The sequence below is a fragment of the Saimiri boliviensis genome, chromosome 15 (assembly GCF_048565385.1).
Source record: "Saimiri boliviensis isolate mSaiBol1 chromosome 15, mSaiBol1.pri, whole genome shotgun sequence".
In the NCBI taxonomy this organism is placed as follows: Eukaryota; Metazoa; Chordata; class Mammalia; order Primates; family Cebidae; genus Saimiri; species Saimiri boliviensis.
In genome coordinates, this window is record NC_133463.1 from 67,814,601 (window position 1) to 67,831,973 (window position 17,373).

Consider the following 17,373-nt stretch of genomic DNA (forward strand, 5'->3'; position numbering starts at 1 on the left):
TAATTACCCAGTAAACTTGGAAATAAATGTCTTGTTCTAACCCCCTTCATACTTCTTGTTCCACCTTGTTTTATTTGTGAAACCCTTCTTTACAGCAGAAAACATCCTCTTTTCAGATTCATCTTGCCTTCCATTCGCTCTGTAACACCACCTGATGCCCCAGCCTATCAGTTATGCCTTCCTTCTAGCAAGCCAGCTCATGCTTGATCCTACCAGTGGACTTGTATGCTTAACAAAAGTCAGTTCTGAAACTGTTCATGCTAGTTGTGCTTGTAACTATAATTGGGTAATTCAATTAAATATTACCTAACTCAACAAACATGAGTGTGAAAAAAAAATTATTTTCCAATGAAAAGTAAATGGAATGCTTTGGAATGACTTGATAAAAATGAAGCCCTTCCCTTACCCTCAAAATAAAACACACGAGGCCTGGCGCAGTGGCTCAAGCCTGTAATCCCAGCACTTTGGGAGGCCGAGGCGGGTGGATCACAAGGTTAAGAGATCGAGACCATCCTGGTCAACAAGGTGAAACCCCATCTCTACTAAAAATACAAAAAATTAGCTGGGCATGATGGCACATGCCTGTAATCCAAGCTACTCAGGAGGCTGAGGCAGGAGAATTGCCTGAACCCAGGAGGTGGAGGTTGTGCTGAGCCAAGATTGTGCCATTGCACTCCAGCCTGGGTAACAAGAGCGAAACTCTGTCTCAAAAAAAATAAAAATAAAAATAAAAAATAAAAATAAAAATAAAACACACGAAAAACAACCTACTCTATAATTTGGAGTAGGTGAGATAACTGTTAAAATAGTGAAAACATCTAGAAGGATCATTTAATCAATTAGTTTCATAACTATCTTTAAGTTCCAAAACTGAATGGACAGATAATAATTATAGAAAAGGGTTTGTAATAAAGACAGTGTGAGACTTAGCAAACACAGTCTCCAAGAAGGGATTTAGTTGTATCTCGAAATAGAGAAGAATGAATGCTTACTTAAATGTTTTAAGTCAAAATAAAATATTTAAGATCTATGTGTATAATTTTAATTAAATGTGCTTAGCTGATTTTTCAGTTACTCAACTGTTGGTCGCAAACATACAAATTTCTAATGATAATTCCTCATATTTAAGAAGTAGAAAAATTGTCATAACGGTATATGCAGGAAGGAAAGAAGGAGTATATTGAACACGGAATTTTGTTTTTTTTTTATTTCAGTTTTATTTTTATTGTGACAGGGTCTTGCTATGTTGTCCAGGCTGGTCTTGAACTCCTGGGCTCAAGTGATCTGCCTGCTTCAGCCTTCCAAAGTGCAGGGATTATAGGTGTGAGCCACCATACCTGGCCTGTTTTGTCTATTTCATTCAACTGTACATATATTAAAGCTACTCTGTGCCAGACAGTGGAATAGTAAACAATGAATATAATATTTTGGTTTGTATCTACTTTAGAATGTTTAATCATTATTGTTATCATTAAGTCTCCACCAGCTATAAAAATGAGTCAAGGTAATTAACTTGTTTCACAGCATAGTAATTAGTGCAGGCAGAATTCAAACTTAGAGCGTGTGCCATATAAAATGAATTTTTTGGTCACTTCCTTTAATGTTTACCAAATGCTTTCCCTTACACTACTGCCTTCGTGCATAGTCCAAGAGTAAGCCCTGAAGTGCTTAGTTTTCATTCAGTCTCAAGTGTATAAAGTTAAAGATAACCAATGTTAGGAAATCAATCACAGCCTTCCTCAAGCCCAGATATATTGAACTTGACTTTTCTCTGTGCTAAGACTAGCTCTTGTTTAAAGCTACTGGGTTGAAAATTTCTCAAATCACGATTGATTTGACTAGAGAATTCCACTGATAAGCCTCTTCCTAAAAAACAAAAGCATATACTTCCTCCAGCAAGTTTGTTTTTGCATTATGCAATGCAGCCAATCCCATACTACTGGGCTTGCTCTGTGTATGCAGAACCATGAGTGACACAGTGGGTTTCCATTTATGGAAATTCATTAAAAGAAGCCCACACGAAGCCTGAAATAACCACTTGGTTTGGGAGTTCCTTTTGTGATCCCTCGTCATGATCTTTGCCGCAAAGAACTATTTGAAGACTACCCAGAGTTGGCTAAACTTCTGGTCAGTTTGAAAACCATGTCAGTTTACAGTTTGTCTTAGCCAAGAAAAGAAACATCCAGGATATGTACCATGGTGGATTTACTAAAGATCTCTTGTAGTATATGTTATGAAAGTTATCAAAAACAAACTCTTTTCCTGAGTGTCAGTTTGATTTTTTTATAGTCTTATATTACAGCTCCTCTCCCCTTTTCCTTCATTCCTCAAATAATTCATTTATTCATGCACTTATTGAAACAACTGCTATGTTCTGAGAACATGGGTAAGTGGTGGAGTTAAGTAAGTTAATGTAAACAGGCATCCAAAAGCCAATTCTGATGCAAAATATTCACAAATCACTGCAAAACAATTGGAGGCATAAAAGTAGAGAAAAAAAGAGCAATAAATGACTCAACAGAAAAACAGTTTGGAAATTGTGAGGGGCACTGGTAATGGAGAAAGAGAAGAAGGAACAGATATGACATGTTGGCTGATTCATTGGGAAGGGTGGTGCTAAGAAGCAATTGAAAAGCACACCCATAAATTATAGCCAGTAGGTATGTGGTGTTGCCATTAATTACTGACAGCAGGAAGAGCCAACAGTTACAGAGAAAGAGAATGAATTTGGTTTGGAACGTCTATCTGCCTTCTATTGAGACTCAAATGATGATGTCTGGTAGACAATTAAAAGTATATATTGGGAACTCAGAACAGAAAAACAGCTGAAGACACAGATTTCATGGTTAGAAGCACATAGAGTTCTCTAGAAGCAGAGAGAGTGGAGTGACATTACCCAAGTAAATTATGTACAAGCCAAAAAGGACAGCAGTGTTAACCTTTGAGACTTACAAACATTTGTGAGGTAGGATGAAAAAGCGAAGGATTAAAAAAAGCAGAGATAGCACAGAGACTTTTAAGAAGGATGCTAAATGGGTAATGAATATGTAAATTCTGAAAAGTGCACAGCTTGGCAATTTGATCAATGAGAATTAACAAAAGCATTTTCAGTGGGAAACCTGCATGTAGAATATGCATGCCACAATTACAAACTGAGCTCCACCACTACTTATTAACCATGATATCACCTCTATAATGAGAATAAGCCTTATTTTTACCTACCCCATTACAATTGCTATATTTCAAATCAACAAAGGGACATAAACTTGATAAGAAAATAAGGGTCAGACAATCATGAGACATCATTACACATACTAATTACACAGGAGATAGGCACTGGGAGACATTTCAAATCAGACTCATTTCTGGAGACATTTTGAAGGTTCTTGTGCCGTATGAAGTAATACACCTAAATTGTACCATATGTTCATTATCTACCCTGTTCTTTTCTCCAGGAAAAAGCACCTTGGACTTGTTGATAAATTAGTTTCAGTATTTTCCCAATTGGCATCATTTTCTTGGTGTAGGACACATGACTCAAGGCAGTTCCAGGACTTCGCTTAGAATACTCAGTTAGAAAACAATTTGTCTCCATATTTCTTAAATACGTAGCATGGTGTCTTACACATGGCAAATATTCAATATATCTAACTGTATTCAAATCAATAGACATATTGATTATATATTATTAGGATCATTGGAATTACACAGATGCAAATAAATAGTCACAATTTAAAGGACATTTGCAAGGACAAGCACAAAGCCTGTAATTTTCTCATCTGTGAAATGATAGTGATGACGGAATGTGCCTAAAGGAAGATGGTTTTTAAAGCATCTTTGATTTCACATGGTGTTTTGTTTGTACTGTTCCATTTGTTCTTAATTTCCATTTTAAAGGTGAATGTGTGAAAAGAGCAGACAATTCATGGGAGAGGTTTATCTACTGCTGCCAGTTCCCCACCTGAGAGTCTACCACTGCTTAATAGTTTTCACAATAGCCAGTAGTTTGGCTGAGGATTATGTCTCTAGGTAAGGCAGGAAGGGCAAATGAATTAAATCTGTTCATCTATACAGACCTGATTTGCTGCCAACCACTTTCCTAGGAGAACAGGGGAAAAGAAACATAAACAATTATGATTTATTAGGTGAGTTACTAGGCCAAATTCCACACTATTTTGCTTCCCTTGAGGCTGAAGAACTGTCTTCAGGTAAAATTTAACTTTCAGTGTAATTTGTGTTCCCTTCAGAAGCTTCCTGTAATAGTCTGAAGGATTTTAAATTAATTAGCAATACTTGTTTGTGTTTGAAATCAATCATAATTGTTAGGTTGAATTTGCGTATGGTGTTTCTTGCTTCTTCAGGGGAATTTTGTAGACAAATAACATTTGAGAGATTAACAAATGAAGGCAAAAAACAACAATATCAATGAAAAAACCCTCTGAGAATAGAGAACTTCTAATACAGGAATATGCTTAAAACTTTCCCAAGAAGATACGCAGAAAATACACTTATTTTGGTTCATATATCTTAATATTTCTTCCTTTGGACTTTTGTTAACCATCAGATTTGAGAAATAGCATCAAGTTTGAAAGCCAATTCAACAGCAGGGATAGACGAATTTTTCATTGTAATCATCTCATTTAGGCCCACCTGACGAGCACAAGGGTAACATGACTACTTCAGGGTCTTCCAGATACAGTCCCTGGCATTCTGGCTCAGAACTGGCAATGCATTTTTGTATGTTGATATTTTTGAACATCGATTTTTAAATTCCATTTTATCTCTACAGTTGCTTTTATTTGAAGATTAATCCATTGTTCACATTACCTTATGAATCCTTTTTGGTTATTAATGACCTGTGTTGAAGCCCAATCAATATAGACAATGGGCAGCTGGTGAAAGTTAGATATGAAAAGCCATGTGGTGATGAAATGGAATAGAAACGAGAAGAAGAGATGGACTAAAACAGAATCCAAGTTAAACCTGTAGATATTTACTGCATGTCTATGATGTGTGAAACATCATGTTGGAAGCCTTGGGTGATATGATGAATAATAATAGCTTAGTATACTATAATATTATCGTATAGTGGGCTTTATACTCAGCTCTGTCTTCACATGCTATTCTCATCCATCCTCTGCAACCACCTCTAATGAGATATGATTATTCCCAATTCACAGGTGAAGAACCTGAATCTCAAAGAAGTTGAGTGACTTTTCAAAGGTGTCAGAGCTAGCACACATTAAAGCTGGGATTTAAATCCTATCCTGCCTGAACCTACACCTTTAACAACTGACTTTTCCCTTTGGGAACTTGCAATCCATGAAAAAGATAGACCTATAAATGATCCACTACAACACAACATAAAATTCTGTAAGATTTACTACATATCTGTCTACCTATCTACCTACCTATTTGACCATCCATCCATCTATTCGTCCCCCTATCTACCCATACTAGTGAATAAATGCTTCTCCCTTCCTCTCTTGTCCTGAAATACAGTACTTTACACAACCTCTCTGGAAGATGGTCCTATGAGATTGAGTAATCAGTTGCAATTTATACTAAGCAGTAGCTTCTCAGTAATTTACTCCCTTGAATTTGTTGTTCTTCCTTTTCTATGTTACTCATCATACACTTACTCCTGCTTCTCCAGGATTGCACTTTCTAAAAGGTACTAAAACAGAAAATTTCTTTGCTTTATGCTCTGTTACCTAGGGAATGTGAGTTTAGACTCATGTCCACTAAGGCAAGGGCATTTAATTGCTAAAGAAAAGAAATATGTTCCCCTCACTGCGTCCATGTGTTCTCATTGTTCAACACTTACTTATGAGTGAGAACATGCAGCGTTTGGTTTTCTGTTCTTGTGTAAGTTTGCTAAGGATGATGGTTGCCAGTTTCATCCATGTCCCTTCAAAGGACATGAACTCAGCCTTTTTTAGGGCTGCATAGTATTCCATGCTGTATATGTGCCACATATTCTTTATCTGAGAGGAATAGCAGGGGGTGAGGGGATTGGGAGGGATAGCATTAGGAGAAATACCTAATGTAGATGATGGGGCAATGGATGCTGTAAATCACCACCATGGCATGTGTAAACCTATGTAACCCGCACTATCTCCACATGTACCCCCAAACTTAAAGTATAATAAATAAATTTTTTTAAAGAGAAAGGAAATATGGTGAACACCTGAAGCTGAAGAAGGAGGTGAAAAAAGGACGAGAAATATACAGAGATAACTTCACCCCAGGATTTGATCATGAGCCCCATCCTGGGCATTCTTAACCCCTGTGGAAAACTCTGGGTTCAGCATATCCACAGAGGTTTTCCTCTGATTAATGGGTATTTTTTTTTTTTTTGAGACGGAGTTTCGCTCTTGTTACCCAGGCTGGAGTGCAATGACGCGATCTCGGCTCACCGCAACCTCCGCCTCCTAGGTTCAAGCAATTCTCCTGCCTCAGCCTCCTGAGTAGTTGTGATTACAGGCACGCGCCACCATGCCCAGCTAATTTTTTGTATTTTTAGTAGAGACGGGGTTTCACCATGTTGACCAGGATGGTCTCGATCTCTTGACCTTGTGATCCGCCCGCCTCGGCCTCCCAAAGTGCTGGGATTACAGGCGTGAGCCACCGCGCCCGGCCTTAATGATTAATGGGTATTTTTCAATGGACTTGGCTAACTGATATATACTAGCATAGAGCAGAAAATCTTCTCAGCTGGGTAACATTAGGGAAAGTTACCTAACTTCTCTGAACCTCAGTTTCTTGTCTCTGAAATAGAGAAACGAATCTCCGTATCATAGGCTTTTCATGAAAATTAAGTGAAATATGGTATGGAAGGTCCAAATACAGTACCTATTCTGAAAATGATTAGCGTCTGTCTATTTTATGGCTTCTTCCTTTTGACTTGGCTTACATGGGCAGAAGGTATAGATGAAGATAACTGAACTGCTACAGGGGAAGGGTCAACTCAAAGCAATGAAAAGAAAAGCATGATCCCTGTTTGGTTACTGTCACATAATAGGGTGTTTGATTTGGAGTCTACTGTTGAATGTCCATTGACCTTCCCACTTTGCAGCCCAGCTAACCCTGTATATGATCTAAATTTTGAATTTTTGAGTTTTCGGCATCAGAAGACACATTCTTCTTCATGAATCCTTCTAACAATAGCTTTGATGAAGAAGGAGAATCTAAAATCACAGAGTTCATCTTTTGTGATTTGTAAATGCTCTTTGTGGTTGCTTACCCTCAGTGATCAGATATAACTGGGGTTTGGTTCCTGAGTAAGTCAAGGCTGGTTGGGTTTTATGCCATGCCAATAAACAACTTCAGACATCTCACTGGCTTAAAAAAAGAATGAAGGTTTATTTCTCAGTCATAGTAAAGTCCCTAGTCGATCTGCTGAAGGCTCTTAACATTGTCCTCTGTCCAGGACCTAGGATGATATAGCAACCAATATCTGAAATATTGCTGATTTGCTGTGAAGGAAGAAAAGAGAGAGCAAGAAAACAACTTTGGGAGGGCTGTATACATCAACTATTAAGTGCCCTAATTTAGAAGTGACTTAGGTCATTTTAACTCATGAGTTACTGGCCAGAACTATTCACATTCTCTCCGACCCCATCCTCCCCAGAAGACTGGGGTACACAATCCCACCAAGCCTCTGGAAGGCAGAAGAACTGGGAACAATTGGCAAAGAACCCTCACAAGTACACCATCCTCATACACATTGCTCGTGCTTTCTGTTTGGCATTTACTTTAGCACAATCTAGTTGACTTGTTTTATTTTTTTTTTACTGGACTTTAAAAGAGACAGGAAACAGAGTGTGGGTGCAGAGGTCTCTGTCTATCAGCCTGGTGCATTATTCAAGTGTAGTTGTTCATGGTCATGCCAACCTACCCATTATCATGCTTATTCTGCCTGAAGGTTTGACATTTATTCCAAAGAATGGAGTGAAGTTGTCAAGTACGTCCTTGTGAATACAAATTCAAAGAAAATTCCACTCAGTGAGTCTAAGGAGACTGCAAGTGACCATAATTACATCTCTTCAGTAAGTCCTGAGGGCATGTCTTGAACCTGGCTTTTAACTAAATGGAATATGAAAAATAGGCACACTTATAACTTCTATGCATACTGGCTAAAGACAAGAAGAATGTTTCTCAGAATGAGAAAATCTCTTTTTTGGCTTTAAAGAATAATTTGTTGCTCTAAAATACGTAAGTCATACTACCTAAAGGTAGGTAACGTTTCAAAAGGTGCTTCATCTTGTGGTCTTACTGATTTAAATAGATTTATTTTACATGAACTAATGGGGCAGAAAAAACTTTCACAAAGGCAACAAAATAGAATATTTAAAAATGTTTCTGTAACATAATTTTTACAGATAAATATGTCTGTTTGATATTTGCATGTTTTGAGCAGGAAATAATGCACAGTCAATCGTGTGTGTGTGTGTCTGTGTGTCTGTGTGATAAAAATTTGAAACTACATCAGACCTTCCACATATTACCTGCTGTAACACCTCTATTTTAGAGATGAGAGAAGTAAAACCCATAGAAAGGGAGTCACCCATTGGAGCTCAGAGACCAAATAGAACTGAGAACTTTGGAACCTGGGTTTTATCTAAATGGAATATGAAAAGTATGCACATTAATGACTTCTGTGCATACCTAAAGACAGGAAGAATGTGTCTCAGAATGAGACAATCTTTCCTCTCACCATTGCCATTGCAAAAGTGTTGTCAGCATGACCCACAACTGAATTGTTAAATTACATTTTTTGTTGATGGTGGTAGTGGTGAAATTGATCCAAATTGATGGTCAGGAAAATTTGTTAAGGAATAGAGTACTGATATTCATATTTCTAAGAATAAAACAAAAATTTTTGAACAAGAAAGTAGTATTACATGGCAAGAGAACTGAGGTTTCTGGATCAAAGACCAATGAAGAAAACTGGATTTACTAAAGGCAGCCACAAAACTGAGATGAGTCACTGTCTTGTCTTAAATCTAAATTAATCTGGACAACTATTTCCCTATTTCATTGGTGATTATTTAAGAGGCTGTTACAGAAAAGGTCCAGTGTGAATTGAAGTACAAATCTTAAGGCTATTCATTTTATTTTTAAAGAAGATGGCTTCAAGGAAATCAAATAATATTTCAATGAATATTAAGACTATAAATCTAGAGAGGAGACTTTTTTTTTTTTAATCACAACAAAAAACTGGCAAATCAAGACCATTAACAGCACATTACTTTTTTTGGAAGGGCTTTAGGAATTACATTTCATTTCCTCTTGCATCCTCTATCCATTTATGGTCTGGCTGATTCAGGTGCTTCTGAGAAATTTGAGTGAAAAAAATCTACTCAAGCACCTCGGAAATTATGTCAACTTGTAGCTGGAAGGAACCATTTTAGTGTGTCTGCAGACCGTTCTAGCCTTGGAACATTCATTTAGAGAGGCCAGGTAAATGTGAGAGAGAGAGGGTACCACTCAGTTTCTTACCTAATGTGTTGTAACACTATTCTTATCCCTTACAACTGTCTAAAAGGATTCTTTTTTTAGACTTTGTATGCTAGTTACCCCAAAATATTCTGTGGTACTGAGTTCCAAAAACTAATTACATGTCACATAAAAACACCGTCCTTGTATCTATTTCCAGTTGGCCATACCTCACTCTTTCTTCTCGCATAGATAGTTTAGGAATGTTCCTAGGATTTCCGATTCACTCGTTCCTGCTATTGTGGGTTGCTAAGTTTTATTTTGATTTTTGTTTTCTTTTCTAAACATGGCTGCCACTGCTGTTCATATTTGCATTTTGTTTACCAGACTGTTGATATCAGGATTCTGCTCTGGGGGTGGCTTCATGCTCTTCTCTCCTGCCAAGTGAAGTCATCCTTCTCTATGGCTCCAAAAATCCTCTCTAGGCTAATGAGACATATTTTTTTTTTTTTTTTTTATCTCCAGCCCAAGCTTCTCCTACATTCTGAAATGTTTTGTATCTAAATGCCTACTTGACATCTCTGAGACATATTACAAACCTATAAAAGTTATTGAACCAAAAATGAACACTCGATGCCCAAGCCCAGTATCATTCGTTCTCCACTCAGTAGCTGTATATACCTGTATTCTCTACTCAGGAGATAGCACACAGTCTCAACTGGATGGGAAGGCCAGAAAAGCGGCCCAGCCAGGCTTAGATTATACTCCAAAGGTCAATGTATCAAGCTGGTTCAGTTTTGTTACTTGTTTAAGAATGGGCTTTCATGAAGGTACTGATAGGAACCTTTAGAGTAGCAATGTACAAATCTATTTAAAATATTAGTGAGGTGGGTAGGGCGTTCTGTGTATATTTTCAAAGAGATCAAAGCCAACATTAGAAGAGAAATCTCTGGCAGTAAGCTAAATTCAGCTGGAACGTTCATGGAAATTGCTAGGAGAATATCTAACACCCTAACAAATCTCTTTATAGTTACTTTGAACTCAGGAAACACACCTTTAGGGTCATGTGCTGTGGAGACAGTGGGGCTACAGATGAACAAGATGAAAAATCTGTGCTTGCAAAGAGCTTATACTGTGCCACAGAGATGGTGCTGTCCCTTAGGAGAAGTTCTAGGAATCTGTGGGGCACTTCTCTGGCCATAATGACTGCATGCTGCTAGACCTCCTGACAAATGAAGAATAACCCCACGTCCCACACACATTCAAGTGTCCTGTTAACAACTGATAGAAGTAATCTGGAATCACAGCACCAAAGCCAATGCTGACCATGTTTCTGAGTCACCAACATTACACATGTTCCCCAGTCTTTATTCCTAGTGGTGTGTTCATGGCAATTTTACAAAAAGATGCTAGCATATCACTACTTCTTTATGTCTTCCAGTGAAGCCTATTTTATTATAAATTACTATCTTTTTATTACTCCTTTATAGTATAGTTATGCCAGTATATTGATTTTTAAAAATTATATGTGTAGGTAAAATAGATGTACTCTGAATTTCATTTCAGGAGAGGAAGGAGGTTGTTACAAAGGATTTATTGTAAAAGTACATGGGAAGAAATCTGATATAATTGAGAACTACTGCCCTACAGGGTAAACCATACAAATATCCTGGTAATTTTGGCATCTCTGCTCCATTGTAGCAACATAAGGAGCAGCTAGGCATCATCAGTCAAGGCTTTAATGCATATGTTTTTGTAAGATTACTGTTCCCCTTCAATATATTCCCTAGTCTTTTTTTCTTCTTTTTATTTTTTGGCTGCAAAAGAGAAACTCGAACTACATGAAATGCTATTGGTTAATAAGATGCTAGAGAAAATAATGCTCTTTACAAAAAGCTTTCACACAAAGGGAACATCCCAGCCGGGGGCTGAGGGTTGCCAAGAGCAAAACCCATTAGGCAAGGTAGTGGCTAGGAGAGCAAAAATACCTGAGTGTGTGTGTTTAGTTCCCTTTGATCAACACTGCCACAGCTGTCCTCCTAGAACTAACCGGATAAACCATCTAGGGCAGAATGCTTACTTGCCTGATCAATGGAATTCGACAGCTATAGTTTAAACTTAAGAAGTAAAATTTAACACTAAATTGAAATTAGAAATTGTGCTGGAGGTTGCTAGGTGACCCAGGCCAGGAACGTTGCTATGGACAGGGATCAGGACTGTTTTGGCTTGAGGCTATGTCAGATTTTCCTAGAAACTTCAGAGTATTCATTCTCTTTAAAAACAAAACAAAACAAACAAACAAAAACTTTAACCACTAGGGGGAGGGAGAGGAAACCAAAATAAACAACAATAAAACAACAGAAAGCCTCAAAAGGCATTATTCTACAGGAAAACAGACAGACCAGACATTTTTCCTGAGGAAAAATAAATCTACTCCCTCCCTGCCCACTTCTCCACTCCAACACCTAATATCATAACACTAATTCAGAACTTAGCTTTGAGAAGTTCAATGAATGGTTCTGATACTACACGATGGAAGTTTCAGTCATCAGTTAAAACCTAAGCCTGAGTGAAACAGAGTGGGCCCCTGCTTAACTGCATTAAGGAACATTCCAGGAGAGCTGACGTCTGTGACATTAGCAGTAATGACAACATCCCATCCCTATCTCCTTCTCTGCTCACCTACCAGCATATCCTCTGTGCTCACAAAAAGAACCTAGAATTCTATTTTGCTACACAATTTTGCCTTCTCTCACTTCTTTGGTCCAGGATATCTGATTTTAAATCTCCAACAATGAAACATCATAACCCTCCTACAGGATGACAGTAGGTGGCCATCTCTCCATCCTCTGAGTATCATCAGCACATTGTTTACGTAATTCACTTAGCTCTAGATTGTTCTACAGTTAGTTATCTGTGAGTATCATGCTGGAAGCTAGTGTTGATATGAAACAGAAACTTTATGTGGTTATCTTGGATGTATGCATGTAATTATCATTTTATAGAAGACAAAACTGAGATTCAAGAAACAAGTTGGCCACAGTCATTTCTCTGGCAAGTGGCAGTACTGGTATTTGAATTTTGGTCCACATGATACCACTGCACTAGAAACTTCCTTTATAAAGTATTCCCAAGTCACCTAGTAGTTTCTTTTTTTGCAACTCTATATACATAATTACTTGGCCAATTCTCCTTTATCCATTAGACTGTGGGTCCATGGGGACAGGAATAGTGTACATCTTGCTTTTCACATTGTCCTAATGACTAGTGCTAGTGGAATGCCCATTATTATTTATTTTTTTTTTAATTTTTTTTTTTTGAGACGGAGTTTCGCTCTTGTTACCCAGGCTGGAGTGCAATGGCGCGATCTTGGCTCACCGCAACCTCCGCCTCCTGGGTTCAGGCAATTCTCCTGCCTCAACCTCCCGAGTAGCTGGGATCACAGGCACGTGCCACCATGCCCAGGGTGGCTCAAGACTGTACTCCCAGCACTTTGGTAGGCCGAGGCGGGTGGATCACAAGGTCAAGAGATCGAGACCATCCTGCTCAACATGGTGAAACCCTGTCTCTACTAAAAATACAGAATGCCCATTATTAAAGAACTAAGTATCTGTGGAGCTCCTAGTTCCTACAATGGCATCTTGATTTTAAAAAGGGCATTTTGGACTCTATGTTTAAGTACAGAGTGTCCATTGGCAATCATTTTCACAGTAAAGTAAATCTCAGAAGCTAAAGAAAGGGGAAGCAAAATTCTTCCTATATAAAGTGTTTACTATGTTTAAGACACATACAAAGTCTTCTCCTTTGATAATGCTGTATCATCTAAAATTAGTACTATCCACACATATGTCTATCTTCCTGTACAGATGATGTATAAAAAATATTTGACTATCATTTATGGATACTTCTAATTAGAAACATATTTAGTGGACATCCTGAAATTTAACTTATTGCTAGTGTGTTTATTATTAAATATTTGACAAAATAAAAAGCACTAGGAAGAATAAAAGTGTCCCCATATTAATAGTAGAGTCATTTACACTAGCCCCAAACTAGTATGATTAAATCAATTATGGTGTATCCATACAATGGAAGACTATACAGCAATGAAAATGGACAAATTATTATATATCCTATAATAGAGATGAATCTCACAACAAAACTTTGAATGAAAGGTGTCAAATGCAACAAAATGCATAAATTCCATTTATAGAAAGATCAAATACAAGCAAAATTGACCTATGGTGTTCAAATCAGAATACTGATTGTTCTGGCTGTGGACAGAGTAGTGATGGGAACTCCTGAGGTGCTGATAATGTATTTCTAGATCTGTGTGCTAGCTCACAAGGGCTCACTTAGAAAAACTCCACGAGGTACTAATGACTTGCACAGTTCTCAATGTGTTATATTTTAATAAAGATTCACTTTTTAAAAAGCTCTCCATAGTATCTATACTGATGAAGTTATACACCCACACCCACCCACACACACATATACATATATATATATATATATTAACATACTTATGTATAGACTCCTATCCAACTTACCGTTTCTTTAGTGTCTTTGCTATTTATTTACATATTTATGTTTCTGTATCCTAGGACCTAAGTGGAAGACTACCTAGCCTTCTATTCATTATTTGTGGGTTGGAGGTTGAAATTCAAACGTTTACTCAAACACATCCAAAACACATATATGGCTTAAATATGGCTTTTCCTAGCCTTGCATAAATGTCTGATTCACATCTTGTGTATTCTACACTCTAGTGACATAAAGAAAATAAGTCATTGGTCATAGAAAAACCTACATGCAAATCTTATTAACCTGATTAAAACCTAAGCTTAAAATAAAGAAAAAAATAGAAGAAGTTAATCTAAGTCACAGAGATTCCTTTCTTTTCCAAATAACATTGTAAAAACAATTTTAGCCCTATTTAGTGCTGAACTTCAATTATTCATATATATTTTAGAACATAATTAACATACAGCCAATATTTTCCACAGCATATTGAAGTTGAGCAGTGAAATAATCAATTTTAACAATAAAATTTTATTCAGATATTAAGTTGCATAGTTAAGAAGTGTGAGTGTATGTGAGAGATCTTTTCTCCAAATTATTCAAAATTTCCCATACTTGTATTAGAAAATCTAATAATCATGTCATATTCAATATATCCAAATTCTAATTATAATGGTTTTAAGAAGACTAACATCTTCTTCCAACTTACTCTGAATCTAAGGGACCACTTCTTTGCCACTAATAGTAAAAGTCCAAGTTCATTAAGCAAAGACAGTATGGACTGCATGAGGGCGTTAATACTCTGAGATGAAGACAGAGGTTAATGATTTAAAAAATTTTTCAAACAGAAAGTTCTCTCTTCTCTTCTCTTTCTCCCTCCCTCCTCTACCTTCTCTCATTCTTGTCTTCCATAAACTCAGCAGAAACTTTGCAGTGTAAAAGGACATCCTAGGGGAATCATGGCACAGCTTGAAAGCGGTTTCCTGCTCCAGCCTGATCCCAAGCCTCTCCTGGGAGGAAGCGAGTGGAGCGTTCTCCCCGCAGGCCCGCTGGTGGGAGGTCAGGAGACCAGGTGGCAGCAGCCTCCCCAGGCGCCGGGCACCCCTCGGCTGGCCCAGGGACTTACCACGAGCGCGCAGCACAGCAACTTGTTCATTGTGGTCCCTGGAAACCTCAGGCTCTTGGAGGCGGCGGCTGGGCGAGCGCTCCGGTGCGTCTCTGCAGCCCGTGCGCTCATCACGTTATATATAGTGTCCCGGGAACAGGAAGTATCGCCTGCCTTTGATCAGTCATTTTTCTATCCTGGACCAAACTTTGCACCTTTCTTTTTTAGGAAGCTTGGGCGGGAGCGGTGGGAGGTGTGCAGAAAACTCCAGGGTTAACGCTTTCAGGGCTGGGGCGGAAAGGATCCCCCAGAGAGGTGGGGCTTGAGGGGTGGGGCGGTGGTGTCTGGACCCTGGGAGAGCAGGGGGATGGGAGGGGAGCCACCGGGGCTGTGGAACAAGGCGGCTGCTGTCTCCTCCGCGGGGCTCTGAGGTTTCCCGGCCCCTTCCCGCCAGAGGCCGGCCTCCTGGCAGTGGGGACCAGCGGTGGGAGGGCTGGGCGCACGCTGGGCAGCCACTGTGCTTGTGTCTCCTCCACCCTGAGCGTCCGATTCAGCCAAGATCCGGACGCAACTGGAGTGCGTCCCAGACACTTTGTCAGCTCGCTGGGTGAAAGCTGTGAGTTTCCGCAGTGCCCTGTTGCCTGACCCCTTCACTTCGGGTTCTGCAAACCTCAAATTACAAGGCCCCTCTTTATGCATGACATTGTCTCTGAGCCCTGTTCAGGGAGTTTGCAATCATTCATCTTCAAGTTTATATAGTAGGAATTTTTCTAACTCATGTCTGATTGGCCCTTAAAGCCCGTGCTGTTCCGCATTCACGCATTGTTATCTGGGGTAGTTAGAGCCAGAAAGAGTCTGCAGAGTGAAAATTGGACTGCCTAGCTCAGGGAGAAACTTGAGGGGCACTATCTCCTTCACCAACACCATCATCATCAAGGGGCTATTGGTACTGGAGCTTCCTACGAGCTGAGCTTCTGGAGTTGCCTCTTCGAGGTCTTTCCAGTAGCCTCAAGTTATAGACAGATGCTTAGCACTTTGCTCTAGGATTCACTGTCTCCCACATCAATCCCACCAGCTGTTCCTCTGGAAGTTAGACTTGATGACTTAGAAATTATTGTCCCATTCATGGGTTACAGTTCTCAGTTTGCCACTGAAACTGTTTACAGATGGCTGAAAAAGTCCCTGAAGAGCTGCTTCCTCATCAGGGCCAAGTGTTCAAGTTGTATGTCTCCCGAGAAGGGCAAATGCTGCCTTTCACCAGACTGAAGGAGAGGAAGGGGAAGAATCAGGAGAGGGGACCCCTGGAGAGCAAGCATGGCCCACCGGGATCAGAGCGTCTACCCCTTCCAATGGACATCCTTCCACCAGTTTCAAAGTGGATCCATAGACTATTCCACTGTGCAAATTACAGAAGACGGGGTGTCATTCAGCTTTGTCCCTCAAGGGCCAGAATATAACAGCATGCTGGTTTCTTAAGTGAACTAGTGAATAAATGTAGCTCAGTGAGTGTGGACAAAGTTATATAACTCCAAATTACCCCTCATATTTTGAATCTTTCTTTTGACATCTACAACCTGAGGTACCAACACTTAGTCTTGTCATGGGACTCAAGTCAATCCAAGCATTAGAAGTGAAGCACCATATAAAGAGCAGCATTATTGTTTTTGTTAGAGTAATATTTTTCTAGGATATTATTTAAAGGTGTTTTTCTCAAAACGTAAAATGATGCCAATATGTGAGTGTCAGACATGGGAGAAAACTAATTTAGAATTGAGTCCTGCAATGTTAACCCTGGGAAGGGTTCACGTCTCCTTAAGCCTCATCTATAAGATAAAAATAGACTGATATTGTAGAAGTGTAAGAGGAAGCAAATGGAAGCATTTAAAAAAGAATTACATAAATGATGGTGATCACTAGTTGTGAGCATTGACTAAAGTAATGCATGTAAAATAACTCAGCACAATGCCTGGCCCATAGGAATTATTTCCTATTGTTATGATTATTCTAGGGGAGTACCTCCGATACTACCTTACGAAGATACTTACATAGGCCAACATCTTAGTATACAGACACCTAGATTTGAGCCCCAACTCCACTTTTTCCTAGCTCTGTGACCTCAGACTAGTTGCCTATCCTATTTGTGTTTCCATTTAAAAAAAAATGTCTATAATGAGGATAATAATCACATCTACCTCAAAGTATTGTAAAGATTATTATAAAGATTGAATTAGATAAAAGATGTAAAACTCAAAATAGTGTCCAGCACATAGTGGGTGCTCATTAAGTGTTGTTATCATCTGAGGTTC

At 38.8% G+C, this 17,373-nt stretch overlaps 1 protein-coding gene across 1 annotated transcript in view; it reads right to left on the reverse strand.

Moving 5' to 3' along the window:
* The window catches only part of TNFRSF11B (TNF receptor superfamily member 11b), a 29,116-nt gene extending 13,650 nt beyond the window's left edge, over positions 1-15,466 (reverse strand). Inside the window, exon 1 of the mRNA XM_003933108.3 lies at positions 15,089-15,466. Coding sequence (XP_003933157.1) covers positions 15,089-15,199 — 111 coding nt within the window. The 5' untranslated portion in view covers positions 15,200-15,466. The remainder of the gene's footprint in view (positions 1-15,088) is intronic.
* Between the last annotated feature and the right edge of the window lie 1,907 nt (positions 15,467-17,373).